At 36.4% G+C, this 16,674-nt stretch overlaps 2 protein-coding genes across 7 annotated transcripts in view; one reads left to right on the top strand and one right to left on the bottom strand.

Moving 5' to 3' along the window:
* Positions 1 to 16,674, bottom strand: part of NF1 (neurofibromin 1) — a 247,084-nt gene that overhangs the window by 39,374 nt on the left and 191,036 nt on the right. For all 6 annotated transcript variants that reach the window (XM_082860520.1, XM_082860521.1, XM_082860522.1 and 3 more), the window contains 3 exons: positions 8,473 to 8,905; positions 7,546 to 7,886; positions 4,941 to 5,143 (listed from right to left, as the gene is read on the bottom strand). In XM_082860520.1, coding sequence (XP_082716646.1) covers positions 4,941 to 5,143; positions 7,546 to 7,886; positions 8,473 to 8,905 — 977 coding nt within the window. The remainder of the gene's footprint in view (positions 1 to 4,940; positions 5,144 to 7,545; positions 7,887 to 8,472; positions 8,906 to 16,674) is intronic.
* On the top strand, positions 11,265 to 15,498 carry EVI2A (ecotropic viral integration site 2A). Its single transcript, XM_082859998.1, has 2 exons — positions 11,265 to 11,564; positions 14,051 to 15,498. Exon 2 carries the CDS (start codon positions 14,072 to 14,074, stop codon positions 14,768 to 14,770), a length of 699 nt encoding a protein of 232 aa, XP_082716124.1. The 5' UTR covers positions 11,265 to 11,564; positions 14,051 to 14,071; the 3' UTR covers positions 14,771 to 15,498.

Genomic DNA, 16,674 nt, shown 5'->3' on the forward strand with positions numbered 1-16,674 from the left:
CAAAATTATGCTGAATAATAGTGGTGAGAGTGGTCAACATTGTCTTGTTCCCAAGCTTAGAAGAAATGTTTTCAGTTTTTCACCACTGACAATGATGTTTGCTGTGGGTTTGTCGTATATGGCCTTTATTATGTTGAGGTGGGTTCCCTCTATGCCCACATTCTGGAGAGTTTTTATCATAAATGGGCGTTGAATTTTGTTGAAAGCTTTTTCTGCATCTATTGAGATGATCACATAGTTTTTATTCTTCAATTTGTTAATATGGTGTATCACATTGATTGATTTGCGTATACTGACGAATCCTTGCATCCCTGGGATAAATCCCACTTGATCATGGTGTATGATCCTTTTAATGTGTTGTTGGATTCTGTTTGCTACTATTTTGCTGAGGATTTTTGCATCTATATTCATCAGTGATATTGGTCTGTAATTTTCTTTTTTTGTGGTATCTTTTTCTGGTTTTGGTATCACAGTGATGATGGCCTCATAGAATGAATTTGAGAGTGTTCCTTCCTCTGCAATTTTTTGTAAGAGTCTGAGAAGGAAGAGTGTTAGCTCTCTCTAAATGTTTGATAGAATTCACCTGTGAAGCCATCCGGTCCTGGACTTTTGTTTGTTGGAAGATTTTTAATCACAGTTTCAATTTCATTATTTGTGACTGACCTGTTCATTATTTCCTCCTGGTTCAGTCTTGGAAGGTTATACCTTTCTAAGAATTTGTCCATTTCTTCCAGGTTGTCCACTTTATTGGCATAGAGTTGCTTGTAGTAGTCTCTTAGGATGCTTTGTATTTCTGGAGTGTCTGTTGTAACTTCTCCTTTATTTCTAATTTTATTGATTTGAGTCCTCTCCCTCCTTTTCTTGATGAGTCTGGATAATGGTTTATCAATTTTGTTTATCTTCTCAAAGAACCAGCTTTTAGTTTTATTGATATTTGCTATTGTTTTCTTTGTTTCTATTACACTTATTACTGCTCTGATCTTTATGATTTCTTTCCTTCTGCTAACTTTGGGTTTTGTTTGTTCTTCTTTCTCTAGTTCCTTTAGGTGTAGGGTTAGATTGTTTATTTGAGATTTTTCTTGTTTCTTGAGGTAGGCTTGTATTGCTATAAACTTCCCTCTTAGAACTGCTTTTGCTGCATCCCATAGGTTTTGGATTGTCATGTTTTCATTGTCATTTGTCCCTAAGTATCTTTTGATTTCCTCTTTGATTTCTTCAGTGATCTCTTGGTTATGTAGTAACATATTGTTTAGCCTCCATGTTTGTGTTTACGTTCTTTTCCCTGTAACTGATTTCTAATCTCATGTCATTGTGGTCAGAAAAGATGCTTGATATGATTTCAGTTTTCTTAAATTTACTGAGGCTTGATTTGTGACCCAAGATGTGATCTATCCTGGAGAATGTTCCATGCGCACTTGAGAAGAAAGTGTAATCTGCTGTTTTTGGATGGAATGTTCTATAAATATCAATTAAATCTATCTGGTCTATTGTGTCATTTAAAGCTTCTGTTTCCTTATTTATTTTCATTTTGGATGATCTGTCGATTGGTTTAAGGGAGGTGTTAAAGTCCCCCACTATTACTGTATTACTGTCGATTTCCTCTTTTATAAAAGCTGTTAGCAGTTGCCTTATGTATTGAGGTGCTCCGATGTTGGGGGCATATATATTTATAATTGCCATATCTTCTTCCTGGATTGATCCCTTGATCATTATGTAGTGTCCTTCCTTGTCTCTTGTAACATTCTTCATTTTAAAGTCTATTTTGTCTGATATGAGTATTGCTACTCCAGCTTTCTTTTGATTTCCATTTGCATGGAATATCTTTTTCCATCCCCTCACTTTCAGTCTGTATGTGTCCCTAGGTCTGAAGTGGGTCTCTTGTAGACAGCATATATATGGGTCTTGTTTTTTTATCCATTCAGCAAGCCTGTCTTTTGGTTGGAGCATTTAATTCATTCACGTTTAAGGTAATTATCGACACGTATGTTCCTATGACCATTTTCTTAATTGTTTTGGGTTTGTTTTTGTAGGTTCATTTCTTCTCATGTTTCCCACTTAGAGAAGTTCCTTTAGCATTTGTTGTTTGGTGGTGCTGGTTTGGTGGTGCTGAATTCTCTTAGCTTTTGCTTGTCTGTAAAGCTTTTGATTTCTCCATTGAAGCTGAATGAGATCCTTGCCATGTAGAGTAATCTTGGTTATAGATTCTTCCCTTTCATCACTTTAAATATGTCATGCCACTCCCTGTGGCTTGTAGACTTTCTGCTGAGAAATCAGCTGTTAACCTTATGGGAGTTCCCTTGTATGTTATTTGTCATTTTTCCCTTGCTGCTTTCAATAATTTTTGTTTTTAATTTTTGCCAATTTGATTACTATGTGTCTCAGCGTGTTTCTCCTTGGGTTTATCCTGTATGGGGCTCTCTGCGCTTCCTGAACCTGGGTGGCTATTTCCTTTCCCATGCTAGGGAAGTTTTCGACTATAATCTCTTCAAATATTTTCTCAGGTCCTTTCTCTCTCTCTTCTCTTTCTGGGACCCCTATAATGTGAATGTTGTTGTGTTTAATGTTGTCCCAGAGGTCTCTTAGACTATCTTCATTTCTTTTCATTCTTTTTTCTTTATTCTGTTCCACAGCAGTGAATTCCACCATTCTGTCTTCCAGGTCACTTATCCGTTCTTCTGCCTCAGTTATTCTGCTATTGATTCCTTCTAGTGTATTTTTTATTTCAGTTATTGTATTGTTCATTTCTGTTTATTTGTTCTTTAATTCTTCTAGGTCTTTGTTAAATATTTCTTGCATCTGCTCGATCTTTGCCTCCATTCTTTTTCCGAGGTCCTGGATCATCTTCACTATCATTATTCTGAATTCTTTTTCTGGAAGGTTGCCTATCTCCACTTCATTTAGTTGTTTTTCTGGGATTTTATCTTGTTCCTTCATCTGGTACATAGCCCTCTGCCTTTTCATCTTGTCTGTCTTTCTGTGAATGTGGTTTTTGTTCTACAGGCTGCAGGACTGTAGTTCTTCTTGCTTCTGCTGTCTGCCCTCTGGTGGATGAGGCTATCTAAGAGGCTTGTGCAAATTTCCGCTCAACTCTTAAATATGTTGATAGTTAGAACTTACTTTGGCATCTTGTGGTTTGGCATTAAGATGAAGATCCAACTTAACTCATTTCCCAGCCTCATTTCTTAAATGATTTACTCTTTCTTCTGTTGGTTTGTGATACTTCTTTATCAATCTGTTTCTCTTAAAGTGATGTGACTGCTGATTTTTGAACACCCGTTTAAATTATTGCACTGTTGTTACGTGTTAACATATTTGTTAATTCAAGCCCCTCTCAGTTTTCTTTCCTTTCAATATTTTCTTAGCTATTGTACTTTCTAGTGAAATGTACAATCATTTAAAGTTCTACCTCATTCTTTTTTTTTTTTTTGCGGTATGGAGGCCTCTCAGTGTTGTGGCCTCTCCCGTTGCGGAGCACAGGCTCCGGACGCGCAGTCTCAGTGGCCATGGCTCACGGGCCCAGCCGCTCCGCGGCATGTGGGATCTTCCCGGACCGGGGCATGAACCTGTGTCCCCTGCATTGGCAGGCGGACTCTCAACCACTGCGCCACCAGGGAAGCCCTCTACCTCATTCTTAATCCTCAAATCTCATAGATACTTTAAAGGAATTACATTGATATTGTAATAATCTGGGAAGAACTGTTCATCCAGGAACACAATACCTGTGTCCATTCACTCAAATCTTTTTTTTCATATTAATATGTTTCAATAAGGCTTTATACTTTTCTTGTTTTGTCAGTCCTACAGATTTTCTTTTTAGGGTTATATTCTTACATCTCTTTACTGTAAAAATATATAGTGATCTGGTCTCACGGAATTTTCAAAGCTTTCAATTACTTAATACAGAAAAATCAAAAAATGTGTTTGAATGCATAAAAAAAAGTTTTATGTATTATGGAGAGAGAAAGGGAAGGGAAGAAAACGTCAGGAGGGACTTCCCTGGTAGCGCAGTGGTTAAGAATCCGCCTGAATGCAGGAGACACGTGTTTGAGCCCTGGTCCGGGAAGATCCCACATGCTGCGGAGCAACTAAGCCCTTGTGCCACAACTACTGAGCCTGCACTCTAGAGCCTGTGGGCCACGACTACCTAGCTCGCGTGCCACAACTACTGAAGCCCACGTGTCTAGAGCCTGTGCTCTGTAACAAGACAAGCCACCACAGCGAGAAGCCCATGGACTACAACGAAGAGTAGTCCCTGCTCGCTGCAACTAGAGAAAGCCTGCATGCAGCAACGAAGACCCACGTAGCCAAAAATAAATAAATAAATAATTTTAAAAAAACTATAAAATATTATTCATGACATTGATAAATTTAAAAAAAGAAAATGTCAGGAAATAAGCTGGGAGAAGAATAACATTTATACTACTATAGGATCTGAAGACAGACAGACATAAAGAGTAGATGTTAAATTTATGACACTTATCAAAGCCAAGTCAGGAGTTGACTCTGGACTCTGTATTTTGTGCCACTGCATTCTCCATGAAGTGTACATGAACAATAAAATCACAGTTCAAAGTCAACCTGAAGAAAAGAGGAAATGGCTACTTCCCTAAAATCAAGGAAGTGGATACTTTACTCATTGGGAATAACCTGCTAAGAAGAGAAATACTAAAGCTAATTAAACTGAAATAGTACGAAAAATGCTTTGTAAGTTGCCCAGAGACATAGATGGTATCAAAATCTTGCCACCTTGCTTGTATTGCCAGAATTTTGGTGGATTTCTCAATGTGGTCTACCATGAAGTTTCTTCAGTCAGATGAAAAAACAGAAGTAAAGAAGTGGAACTATACTAAAGATTTCACTGGCAAATTCTGAAATGAAACGGTTGTCTCTGAATCTTCTTAGAATCATTGTTAGTATCAAAGAAAATTATCATTACTTACTAGATTTGCTAAATCCAGAAATACACTCTTCCAAAAATTCTAAGGTGAGGTGTGGCTCATTGGCTGCCAGTGTCTTGCTAATAGAGACAATAAATAGGGTGTTGTTGGCTGGGATACATAAACCTGATGTCTCTAGTAACTGGCCCTCGATTTTTAAATTAAAGGTACAAGTTAAGGCACACAGAAGATTATAGGCAGCTGACCTAGGAGAAAACACAAATTAAGTTGTTTTAAAACTTATTCTTATAATTCCAAAATTTTTTCATAACATACAACTTACGATTCTATTACCAAGCATAGATCAACTATTTTTAAATTTTATGATCAATTAGAGATAAGATTTTGTGATTCTATGGTAAACCCAAAATACCCCTTTATCATTTAGGGATTTTTTTAAAAGGGAAATCTTCACATAACCAGAAGAGAACTGTGAGGCTCCCGAGACAGCGAATATAAGGCCTTTCTAAAAGACATTTCATTGGGATATAAGATATGAGAATTTTATGGTCTTAAGATGGATCAATATAAAGAAAGTCAGAATAAGGCATATCATATTTTCAGTGAGGCCAAAACTCAAATTGTGGCTCCCGCTCCCACTAGATCCAGTTAAAACTGGGATAATGAGAAATAAGATGGCCCTCATCAAATTAGATTGTTAAAATCTTTCATCAGCATCTACTGAATTTCTTTCTAGGCGTCCTACAAGTTATAATACAAACTAGAGGTCAAACATTTTTTAAATATAATTAAGTCCCCCCTGCTATTTTTTTCTTTTATGAATTCCTACTATTATACATAAGCACTAAATTAAAAAAAAAAAACAAAACCCAAACCATAATATATATCCAGGTTCCATGAGAACTAAAAGCTCCCTTATAAATGTCTAAATATACACTTAAACAACTTAGGAAACAGCTCAAAAAACTCAATTTTTAGATTGATTTTTCTCCCCTATCCACAAAAGAAATGGTTTGCTCAGTAAACTTCAGGTTTTCCTTACCTCTGAACTTTCATCATGCTAATATATTTATGCAACAACCATATGGGGGGAAAAAGCCACTGAATTTATAAGTGTGCCTCAAGGCTTTTTCTCTGCGACAACATGCTTCAGCAAAAAGCAGAAGCTGTCAGCTCGCTTAATTTCACAAGAGAATAGAGGTTCATTCAAGCTAATAATTTTTGGAAGTTTGCTAGCATTCTTCTATAAGGAATTTTGAATTAGAAATTCAAGACAGACTTATAGTTCCATTTTCCTAAAATGGAAATATTAATATTATTGTTTCTAAGTTTATCTTTTGCAAACTCCTAGGAATTCTGAGTGATACTATTTTGACAGTGACCTTCACTCTGTATATTTCAACAGCTACAAAGAACTGGGATTCCTCAAACTGGGAGTAGGTGTCACAGACTCCTCTGAGATAATGAAAGCTAAGCATACATGAAGTTTTGTGTATATTTTGTGGGAGTTCATGAACCCCATGAGGCCCATCCAGGTAAAGAAATCTTGCTGATTTTTTTTTTCCTCTCAAATAAGGGAGAATTTGGAATTCTAAAAAGCCCATTTATAAACCTGGGTTATATTATACCCAAGGGAAGATTTTCTGAAGCTAAGAATTTATATCTGTAAAAACTTGACAGTCCCAAGGTACCTGGAACAAAAAATTATCTTAACATGAAAAAGAGAGGGGCAGAAGAGGGAAGTGGTGCAAAGAGACGATGGCAGAGAGAGGAAAGGGTGGGTGCAAGTTGGGAGGAAATAATATTTGCTAAGCACGAACTATCTGCTAGATGCTATACTATACCACCACACATTTATTAAACTTTTGTAGGTTTATGAGGAAGGCAACGTTACCTTTATTTTAAAAATGAGGCAACTAGAGCTCAGAGAACTTCAGTACCTTGCCCAAAGTCATACAGAGAAGCAGATCTAGATTTAAACCTAATCTACTGACTCCACAGGCCCTGCCCTTTCCTCATTCATGTTTTGATTACTAAGCCTAACCAGAACCAATTATACTCTGCTCATCTGACATCTGTATTTGTCTTAAGTTTTCTTTCAAGAATTTTGTTGAAGTTACACAGGTGGAAACTATGCTACGTTACTGAGTTACTGAACATTAAGCCCTCCTTTTCTTTTCTTTTTTTTTTTTTCTTTCAGTTAAAATGCTAAAGTTATAAGCCCTCCTTTTCAAACAATGATAATCTAATTTGACTGCGAGGAAACTTAATAGTGATGTACTTTTGAACATGGGAAAAATTTAGAGAACTCAGAAAAGGAGAAACTTAATTTAGAAATAGACTTTTAGGGAAAAAAAAAGACTTTTTTTTTAAAAAAAACCAAACGAACAGAAAAACCCCCACCAAAACTGCTATGCTGTATGTTTCAGCTGCAAGTTGAAAGAACATACATTGGTTTAGTGTGAATCACCCTATTCACAATTCCACAGTTCATGCGAACTGGATGAGGTCATACTGGTTAACCAATATAGAATACCTGCCAATTTACAGTATTAAGGTAGAAGCTGCTTTAAAAGTTTATTAATTGGTCTCATTTTAAAACCAACAAACCTTGAATAAGATTGAAATGAGTTTTTTATAAACCTACCGTAAACTAGGGTCTGAACTGCCTAAATTAAGTAACGCGATATTGAGCAGTGTCCCAGGGACATCTTTTGGGCGAATCTTGGTGTGCTGGGGGATGGAGTCGGGCTGTGACAGCTCCCAACGTGTCCGGATGTGAATGATAGACTGAACAATGGCTTCACACTCTTGGTGCATGAAGGTCAGTGGTGTGCCCTGGTTTGCAATAGTTAAGGTGAACTGGTTCTCATCCACTAGGCAGATCTCTTCAATTTCCGAAGCATAATAGATATCATTTAGAAAGACTGACTGCCCCAGGACTTTTGTTCGCTCTGCTGAGGTTACTTGAACAGCAGTAGAACCAACCTGAAAAATGGTAGCAAGAGGGTAGAGCGGAAAAGAATTAAATTTCATTACGTAGAATTCTGAGAGGTTTCGAAAACCAACCAAACAAAATACCATGTTAACCATTTAAAGAAGAGTTACCACCATTATGTATTCAAATAGGCTCAATAATTATTGTCATAAATGCTGTCAAAAGTGACTGAAAACAGCAGAAAAAAGTTATTTTTTAAAAGGTCAAGAATCCTATGGATAATTACAGGTTTTATCTTGAAGGTTCACCTTCCTTACTCTGCAAAAAGCATGTAATAATCAGAAGAACTCTCAATAGGTAATTTTCCACTGTTCACATATTCCTACTGTAAGACGCATACACAGCAAACTGCCCATTCTACAACACTCTCCTGCCTCCAGTCCAACCTGGAATATTATTAAGGGTACACCTCTCCAGTTTTCTGCAGGACCTCCATGAAGATACAGAAAGCTTGGTTTTCCTCCATCTGGACTTTACGTTTGATACATTACTACCGGGACCCTGGGGAGTCCAGTATATAGTCAGGTTAGTCAAGAAAGGCAATGAATCACTTACCTAACAGGGAGTGAAACTTACTTTAATAGAAACCTTGGTGTCTTTGTGAGCTAGCTTGAGAGCATTGTGGAATACCTTCAGGTCCTCTTCTAAAGCCAAGGTGGCAGCAGGTAGTTTCTGTTGTTCATGCTCAATGTGCTCGGCCAGTTTCCCAGGACAGTCTATGAAAATGAGTCTTTTGCTGCCTTTGAGGCCAGTCAGCAGCCGCTCGTGATACTTGGTGTATTCCCTGACCCAGGAGTTACAGTTATAGATATAGACTGCAGAGACATTATCATAAGCAAAGCCAGGAAAAACAACAAACCACTTGGAGAGAAAGTCTGTTTTAAAGCGATTGCTAGGCCCAGTATGGGTAAGGTCCACTACAATTTCATATGGCTTTGCATAATATGGCTTTAAAGTAAGTAAGACGTGGTATATCAGCAAATCGCCATTGATTTGACCAGTTTTGAACCTAAGGAAGATGAAAAAAAGTACACAGATCATTAACAAAGTTCTGAATGGATATACAGATGCTACTAATCTACTTTATTCCCTTATATTCTGACTAGTTTTCTAGAGAAAACTAACTATAATATTAAACAATTACACAAAGTCTGAATCCATTTTTTAAATCACTTGTTCTTCAGGCACTGAGAAGTAAGGCTGAAGTAAAATGGAAGAGACAAATCCCCAGATCAGTAACTTTGAGCAACAATAACAACCACAAACCTGCCCACCATAGTCAAGCAAGGAGGAAGTCAATGGACTTTGGTTGGTTGCTTCTAGGCCCATCCAAGTTCCCAGGTGAACAGTCTGGGTGGGAATGACCTACTTGGAGTCCTGGAGTAAACTGAATGACTTATAGTCAATTCCTTTATCCCACCGTGACCAGAGAGGATGGTTCAACAATGATCACATGACTCAAAGCAGAACAACCAGGGCCAAAGAGGCCCAATTCAAAGACTTCAGCTTAAACCGTTGGGAATCGAGAACTTTTTCTTTCCTGATGTTTATAAATGAGGGACCATACAGCTCTGGCAGCTGTTAGCTCATATCTTGAGATATGAAGGAAGAGCCTGTCTAAAAACTGAAGAAATGGAGCAGAGAAATGAAGAGCGAAACTGGGGCCCTGGCCATTTCATCTGAGTCCTAGATAAAGCCCCTCTCCTGGGATCACATTTATCCCTGTGCTACTCAGTTGTGTGAGCCAATAAATTCCACTTTTTGATTAAGCTGTATTAGGTCATATGTTGCTTACACTCAAAAGAACGCTAATCAACGTGAGGAGTCAAAATAAGGACCATCAGAAAGCCCACAAATTACAGTACGGGAATTTCAAATCAAAACCACCAGTGTTCTATACTTGATGACTCAGGTGGTACTACGAAGCAGGCTAAGATAAACATCCTTTCCTAAGAGTTTTAAGTCTTACTGGGAGAAAATAAGACAAAACTATGACAAGTCAAATGATTTTAAAATAAAAGAAAAATATTTCAAGAACAAAGAAAAGATATGAGGTAGTATGTAATCACTTGTCAAAGAAAATTGCAGAGAAAAATACTTTTGTTAAGTTCAAAGGAGTGGAGAAATCAACACAAACTGGGTAACCAGTGAAAACTACATAAAAGATGCTGAAGTGGGCAGGAGGAATTTCAAACTCAACAAGAAGAGGGATGGGCAGGCCTCATGGAGAGAGGGAAAGGAGAAAAATAGGTGACCAGATGTGTTGAGGTAAGCATCAGCTAGTTTAGCTAGAATGGAAGATTCACGTAGAGAAGTTTTAAGAGATAAAGATGGAAAAATACAGAATAGCTAAATTGTGAATGGACCAGAACTGTTCAACTAAGGGGCTCAGGTTTTCTCCTAGGAGCCTGGCATTTCTCAGAGGATGTTCTGTGAAGCACCAGCATCAGAATCAACTGTGGTGCTTGATAAAAATGCAGTTTCCTGTCCCAGCCCAGACCTACTATATACGAATTTATGCAGTGAAGCCTGGGAATTTTCATTGTTTTGAAACAACCTTCTCATCTGATATTTATGTGCACAAACATTTCTGAATTGCTGCTGTAGGTGTTAGGGAGTTATTCAACCACATTTTTTAAAAGAAAGGGATGTTATGATCACAGAAAGTGATATATACAACATATATGAAGGAGTCGGGGCTAGTAAAAAAAGATGTTGTAGTAGTCTAGGTATGGTTTAATAAGCATCTAAAATACTAGGGTTACGGTGAAAATAAGTGACAATGAAAGAAGAAACTGACTCAGAAATACGAAGAAAGGACCGACATGATCCAAGGTCTGATCAGCGCTGAAAGAAAGGACTTGAATTAAAAGGACTTGCTGTATACCAAGGCTCTGTCATTACAAAGAATGTTGCTACCATGAACAAAAACAGAGATCATGAGGGGCAGCCACTTAGGGGGAAAAATGAAGTCCATTTTAGACTGAATATGAAGTGATGACAGGACATTCTAGGGGAGTGTGTGTGTGTGTGTGTATACACTAAACCACACAAAAGCATCTTCTGTCCCTTATAATCTAAGTGTATCAGATATTCTCTCTAAATTATTGTTGCAGTTCCACACTTGGAGATGTTGGTTATATACATTACTGTTTCTATTATCTGACCAATACCCCGGGTCTCCAAACTCAGGTTATCAAATCAGTCTGTGGTATACAAATACAATTTTTAGAGATGATTTTAATGCTCAATCTCAGGGAAAATGCTATTCTCTCTTCATTTTAATGATACTAACGTATCATTCAAGAGCATACAGCAGGCATACATAATAAATGTAAGGTCAAAAGGCATTAAGCAGAAAACCCTCCCTGCCCTGGAGGCGGGGACTTGTTCTACAAAGCCTCCTGTTATGCCAGTGGCCAACTAGACAAGTTGGAGTTTTTTTCCCCCGTGACATGTGCTTTAGTTGCAGTGGAAAGGAAATGTGTCATCTGTGGTTAGTGGAAAGCTAGCTGTACATATCCTTTTTTACTGCAGATTTACTTTTAGGCTCAGATTCTTCAAGTCTATTCTGCCTTAAATTACTTGGAAGCTGTGCTTCAAGACAAGAAAAGAAGTGGCTTATTAAAATCAGGTTATAATAAGATTTTGACCAAGCATTTTGTAAGGTAGGTCATATATATGGCTTTTCTTATGCCTTTTCACTTATAACTTCATACAGATTAGTGTTTGAGGAAGTGCTTTCAAGCAGTACTTAAGAATCTTACTAACAAAGTAGATTTAGTAATGGAAAACGTATGCTCTTTTTTTCTCTCCTATTAAGTAAAATTTAAGTAAGAAATGGAAAGATTTACCATCAGCATAGAGCTTTAAATTAGGATTAAGAAGGATCTGAGCTTAGACTCCAGAGTGAATTGCACAGTTTTATTTGTTATTAAAATAAGTTTAAAAAATAAATTTCTCATTACTAATGCTTAGGCATTATAAATTTTATTGAAAATGACCAGAGATAAAGAAAACTTTTGATAACAACCTGGCCTCCACTGCATAAATCTGGGATGTAGAGACAGCTCTCTATTCTTAGGCATTTGTAAGGGTAAGAGAAAGTCTCATTTTGTTAACAGTTTGTTTATTTGGAGATGACAGTACATCTGGCTGAAGACAATCAACAGCGGGCCTATTATCTATCCCATGGTGAGCACTGTTAAAATGTGTACGAAAACTATGATGCATATTACGTTGTTAATGAACTAATGTGACAAGAATAATAACCCGCTTTAAATCATTTTAGCATCTAATGCAGAAGTCCAGTCTAGTTTAAAAGGATGGAAATTACTTGCGAACCCAATTTAAAGTATTTCTCTTTGTGGAAGAATCATAAAGTAGCCAAAGATTTATGTCATTCAACTTAAAAACTGAAGCTGGACACTACTAGATAGAAGTCAGTGCACAATATCTTTAACTGTCTATTAAAGATCATAATCCAAAAAGTAATCTTACTTCTAGAACACATAAGAAAGGTTTCTTTCCCTCCCTATTATCAACAGAAAATATTACTTCAGAAGTTAGTTTCCAGTTAGCATTGTTTACTATATGCTAATTTTGTTTGTATAACAATATTTCACATTTGTTATTCTTAAGTCAACTATACTTCAATAAAAAAAACATGTACATGTACATTTTTTGAGAAGAAGAAGAAGAAGAAGCATGAGTAGCAGCGGTATCTGTGTCACCTGAGTGTGGGTTAGAAATCTTAGGTCCCTCTTAGACCTATGGAATAAATCTGCATTAAAAAAACCAACAACAACAAACTCCCATGTACATTTTTTGAGAAGAACTTATATAAAATAAAGTTCTTAGGCAATTTTATTTAGTACATCTCAGGAGAATAATCTAGTTTTTGCTTCTACTTCCCTATTCATATAAATGCTAACAATAAAAATACTCTTACAAAAGTGGCTCAGACTGGAATACTATTTTGAGAGATAGCTCAATAATGGTAATAAATCTTTCCTGCTTGTTTACCAGTACCTGGAACAGATATGCTAGTTGTATTTAAATCTTCAGTCTTACAGTGAATAATGAAAATCAGGATCAGACTTTGTCCCCTTTGTGGACTGGCTTCCAGAGAGCTCAGAGCCAAAACTGAAATTCCACTTTTTCCTTTATAGGTTGAGACTTATGATCTGCCTTGACTTCCCAATTGAGTTAAAATCCCCTTGATCTTGATGTTGTATTTATTTCTATTAAATATTTTATTGTATAATTTATTTTTAAAAATTATGTCAAAATATTCACAGAAAAATTCTAAGCATAAATAATAATGAAAAAAGTCAATAATTTTTGTTGAACTTTTGAGATTATTCAAAAGAAACTTGCCTCTTTTTCTCTGTTAATGCCAAATGTTTAGGATGAGAAAAGTCGCATGCCTTTGCTTTCAGAAAGCCACAATAAGTCGGGGGATATAGAGGTGAAGGGAGACCCACCACCATAAAACTGCTTTCACAACTACTAGGAATATATTTCTAAGTACCAGCTTTATCCTAAGCTTCAAGATAAACACCCAAGAAGAAAAAACAACATCTTGAATTCCTACTTGAAGTCCGTTTTCTTTTGGTTGCTACCACACTTCCCTGTTCCTGAACTGCCCCCCCTCCCATCACCACAAAGCCATTTGCATTTTCTTTTCATACATGAAGCAAAATGTCCCATTTCTCCTTTACTATAAAGATTGGTGACTCATTTGTTGGAGGATGGGGAGTTTCTACAAGGAGTTTCCTTAAATGGTCAGGAAAAAAAAAAGGAGGAATCAAAAAAGTAAAAGCCGAAGTATCTGACTCAAAGCTGAAGTCTAGCATGCTTAAGAGGGAGAAAACTATAAAACCACGGTATTCAGTTTACAATGATTAGTAGATATCTGTAATGCTACCTTTTAGCATTTAAACAATTAATAGAAATTAAATTGTTTCTTTATATGTAGCCTAACAGAAAAAAAAAATCAGTTCAGAAGGAATTCAAACAGGATAGCAAATGTTAGGCATGAGCTTGCAGCTAATTTATAACATTATCAGCTGTCTATCTTTTAACTACAATTACCAAAACGAGGAACCGTTATTCTTTCACAAGTTAACAAATTTTCTTGCTATCCCAACAGATTACCAGTATACTCACGGACATGGAACACACAGGACATTACCTGCATCTTGCCTTTCTGATGACAACAGTTTTTTCTTTGTCTCCTGGAACAAAAGCAAACTATACCCATCTGTGGGCTAATAATACTACTGTCTTGGATCCAGATATTCAAAATAAGATGGGCAGAAGCCAAAATGAAAACATTAACACAAACCCTACAACTCCTGAAGTAGATAAAAAAGTTATTTCTACAAAAATGCCTGAAATAGCAACATCATCTCACATGGCATCTTTAACTCCTAAATCTGAACTGGAGCTTTATATATCTTCCGTTGTCAGGAACAGTTCTCCAGCAGTACATAGCGTTGAAAACACAAGCAAAAGTCACAGCGAAATTTTCAAAAAAGGTGTCTGCGAGGAAACCAACAACAAAATGGCTATGCTAGTTTGCTTAATTATAATTGTGGTGCTTTTTCTTATCTGTACAATTTTATTTCTATCAACTGTGGTTCTGGCAAACAAAGTCTCATCTCTCAGACGATCAAAACAAGTAGGCAAGCGTCAGCCTAGAAGCAATGGCGATTTTCTGGCAAGCAGTGGTCTATGGCCTGCTGAATCAGACACTTGGAAAAGAGCAAAACAGCTCACAGGGCCTAACCTAATGATGCAATCTACTGGAGTGCTCACAGCTACAAGGGAAAGAAAAGATGAAGAAGGAACTGAAAAACTCACCAACTAACATATGCTTTAGTGAAGAAAAATGCAAAGTAGCAATGAGAAAGTTTCTGGAGTAAAAATGAAGTCAGTTTGATATTTAATGCCAAGGTGTTGTTCTGATGGTCTAAAATTTAACATGGCAGGCTGTGCAATTTAGAATCAAGCAGGTGAGAAGGGGAGAAGTATGCCTGCTTACTTAATTACTTAAACTGTGTCTGACACTATTTTAAAAAGCAAAAATAAAACCACCAAGCATCTGAGGAAGGTTTTAAAGACAAGCTGAAGGAACTGACTAATACAGGTAGAAAGGGACAATTAAATATTTCCTGTTCAGCAAGAGTAGTTAAATGACCTTTGTCCGAATGTTATTAAATTTGAAGAGTTTTAGTGTGTCGTTAGAGGCAAGTATATGCTTTAACATCTAACAGAAGTCACATTCTTAATGCATAGAGTTGAACTGTAGTTACGTGGTACTTTCTTTGCTGAATGTGACAGAATCCATACCAGCTCATCTATCAACACAGCTAATGTTATGCTAGATGTTTTCATCTTTATATACGGCACACATAAGAAAGTGGTTTTCTACTCTAAATATTTAATTAAAACTTTAAATTTTGTATAATAAATTAAGACTTGTTAGAATAAAAGTGACTACGTACATTTTCATTCACTTTATTATTTTAGAGAATACACTGTCAAGATCAATAAGAAATAGAGCTCAACTGAAACAGATGAGATTTATAGCCACAACAGAAGGCTGAGTGTAAATGTAAAGTGTATCTTACTGTTTAAGTGTAACATAACTCTACTCCATAAATATTGCTTATTGGATTATTTATAGCAAATATCCAAAGGCTGATTATTTTTTGGACTTTGAGAATGCCAAGTGGACTAATAAATGACCAATTTTATTTATTATCCAATATGACATAAGCAAAGGAAAGACGTGTGTGTGTGTGTGTGTGTGTGTTTATTCTAATTTGGAAAACAGGATACTTCAGGTAATTCTTTAACCTTTAAAGAAACTGGGTTCAAGTAAAATAATGACTTACATTTAGGTCAAGACTTCCGTCATCAATTCAATATATTACAAAAATTGTTTTGAGAGACTTTCCAAATGTCCATTGAAACTGACACAGGGCATACTTAATTAAAGATCAGACCACATTTAAAAAATCTCATCCCTTACTGAGCATTTATTTTGGGCAATATGCTAGACATTTAAGAAAAGATTTTATATATTTTTTCCAAGTATTACCACCATCTTACCCTCCCTTCTAGGTTAGTGATTCTCATCCCGACTGCAAATCAGAATCACCTGAAGAATTTAACTCACCAGTGCCTAAGTCACACCCCTTCCTTCTGATTTAATTAGAATGGGGTGAGCTCGAGCTCCAGGCATTGATAATTTTTGCATAATTCCCTAGGTCACTGCTCTTGGTCATCAAATTCAATTCTTAAAATTTCCACAGCTCCAAAGATCTAGGTTACATTTTTTTTAAGGTTACCTCTTAAAATGAGACGGGGGAAAAAGCATCAATTTTATTATCAACTTATTACCAATTTATAAAAAATCCATTTCCTAAATAACAAATCATAACCACATTATTTCAGAAAAAGGTAAACATCAACAAAGGAAAAAGGAAAGCAAGAGAATACTCATGCCGATTGTGGTACATCAGGTTATCTTTTGAGGGGTAAAAAGGATCAGACTTGAAAGGACACTGGTTGGGCAGAGCTCCCATTCTGTGCAAATAAAAAATCTGAGATTGTGTACTAGAACAAACAGTGACAACACAAAGCAGTCCTTGAATCAAGTGTCATATATAAATACTTGTCAGTAAACTGAAACAAATTAGTGCCTTTTTAAAAAGAAGAAATTAACTAGACAACTACTTTCCTATTCAACATACATTTTCTCACAAA

The sequence above is a fragment of the Leucopleurus acutus genome, assembly GCF_964270905.1.
Source record: "Leucopleurus acutus genome assembly, chromosome: 19".
Lineage (NCBI taxonomy): Eukaryota > Metazoa > Chordata > Mammalia > Artiodactyla > Delphinidae > Leucopleurus > Leucopleurus acutus.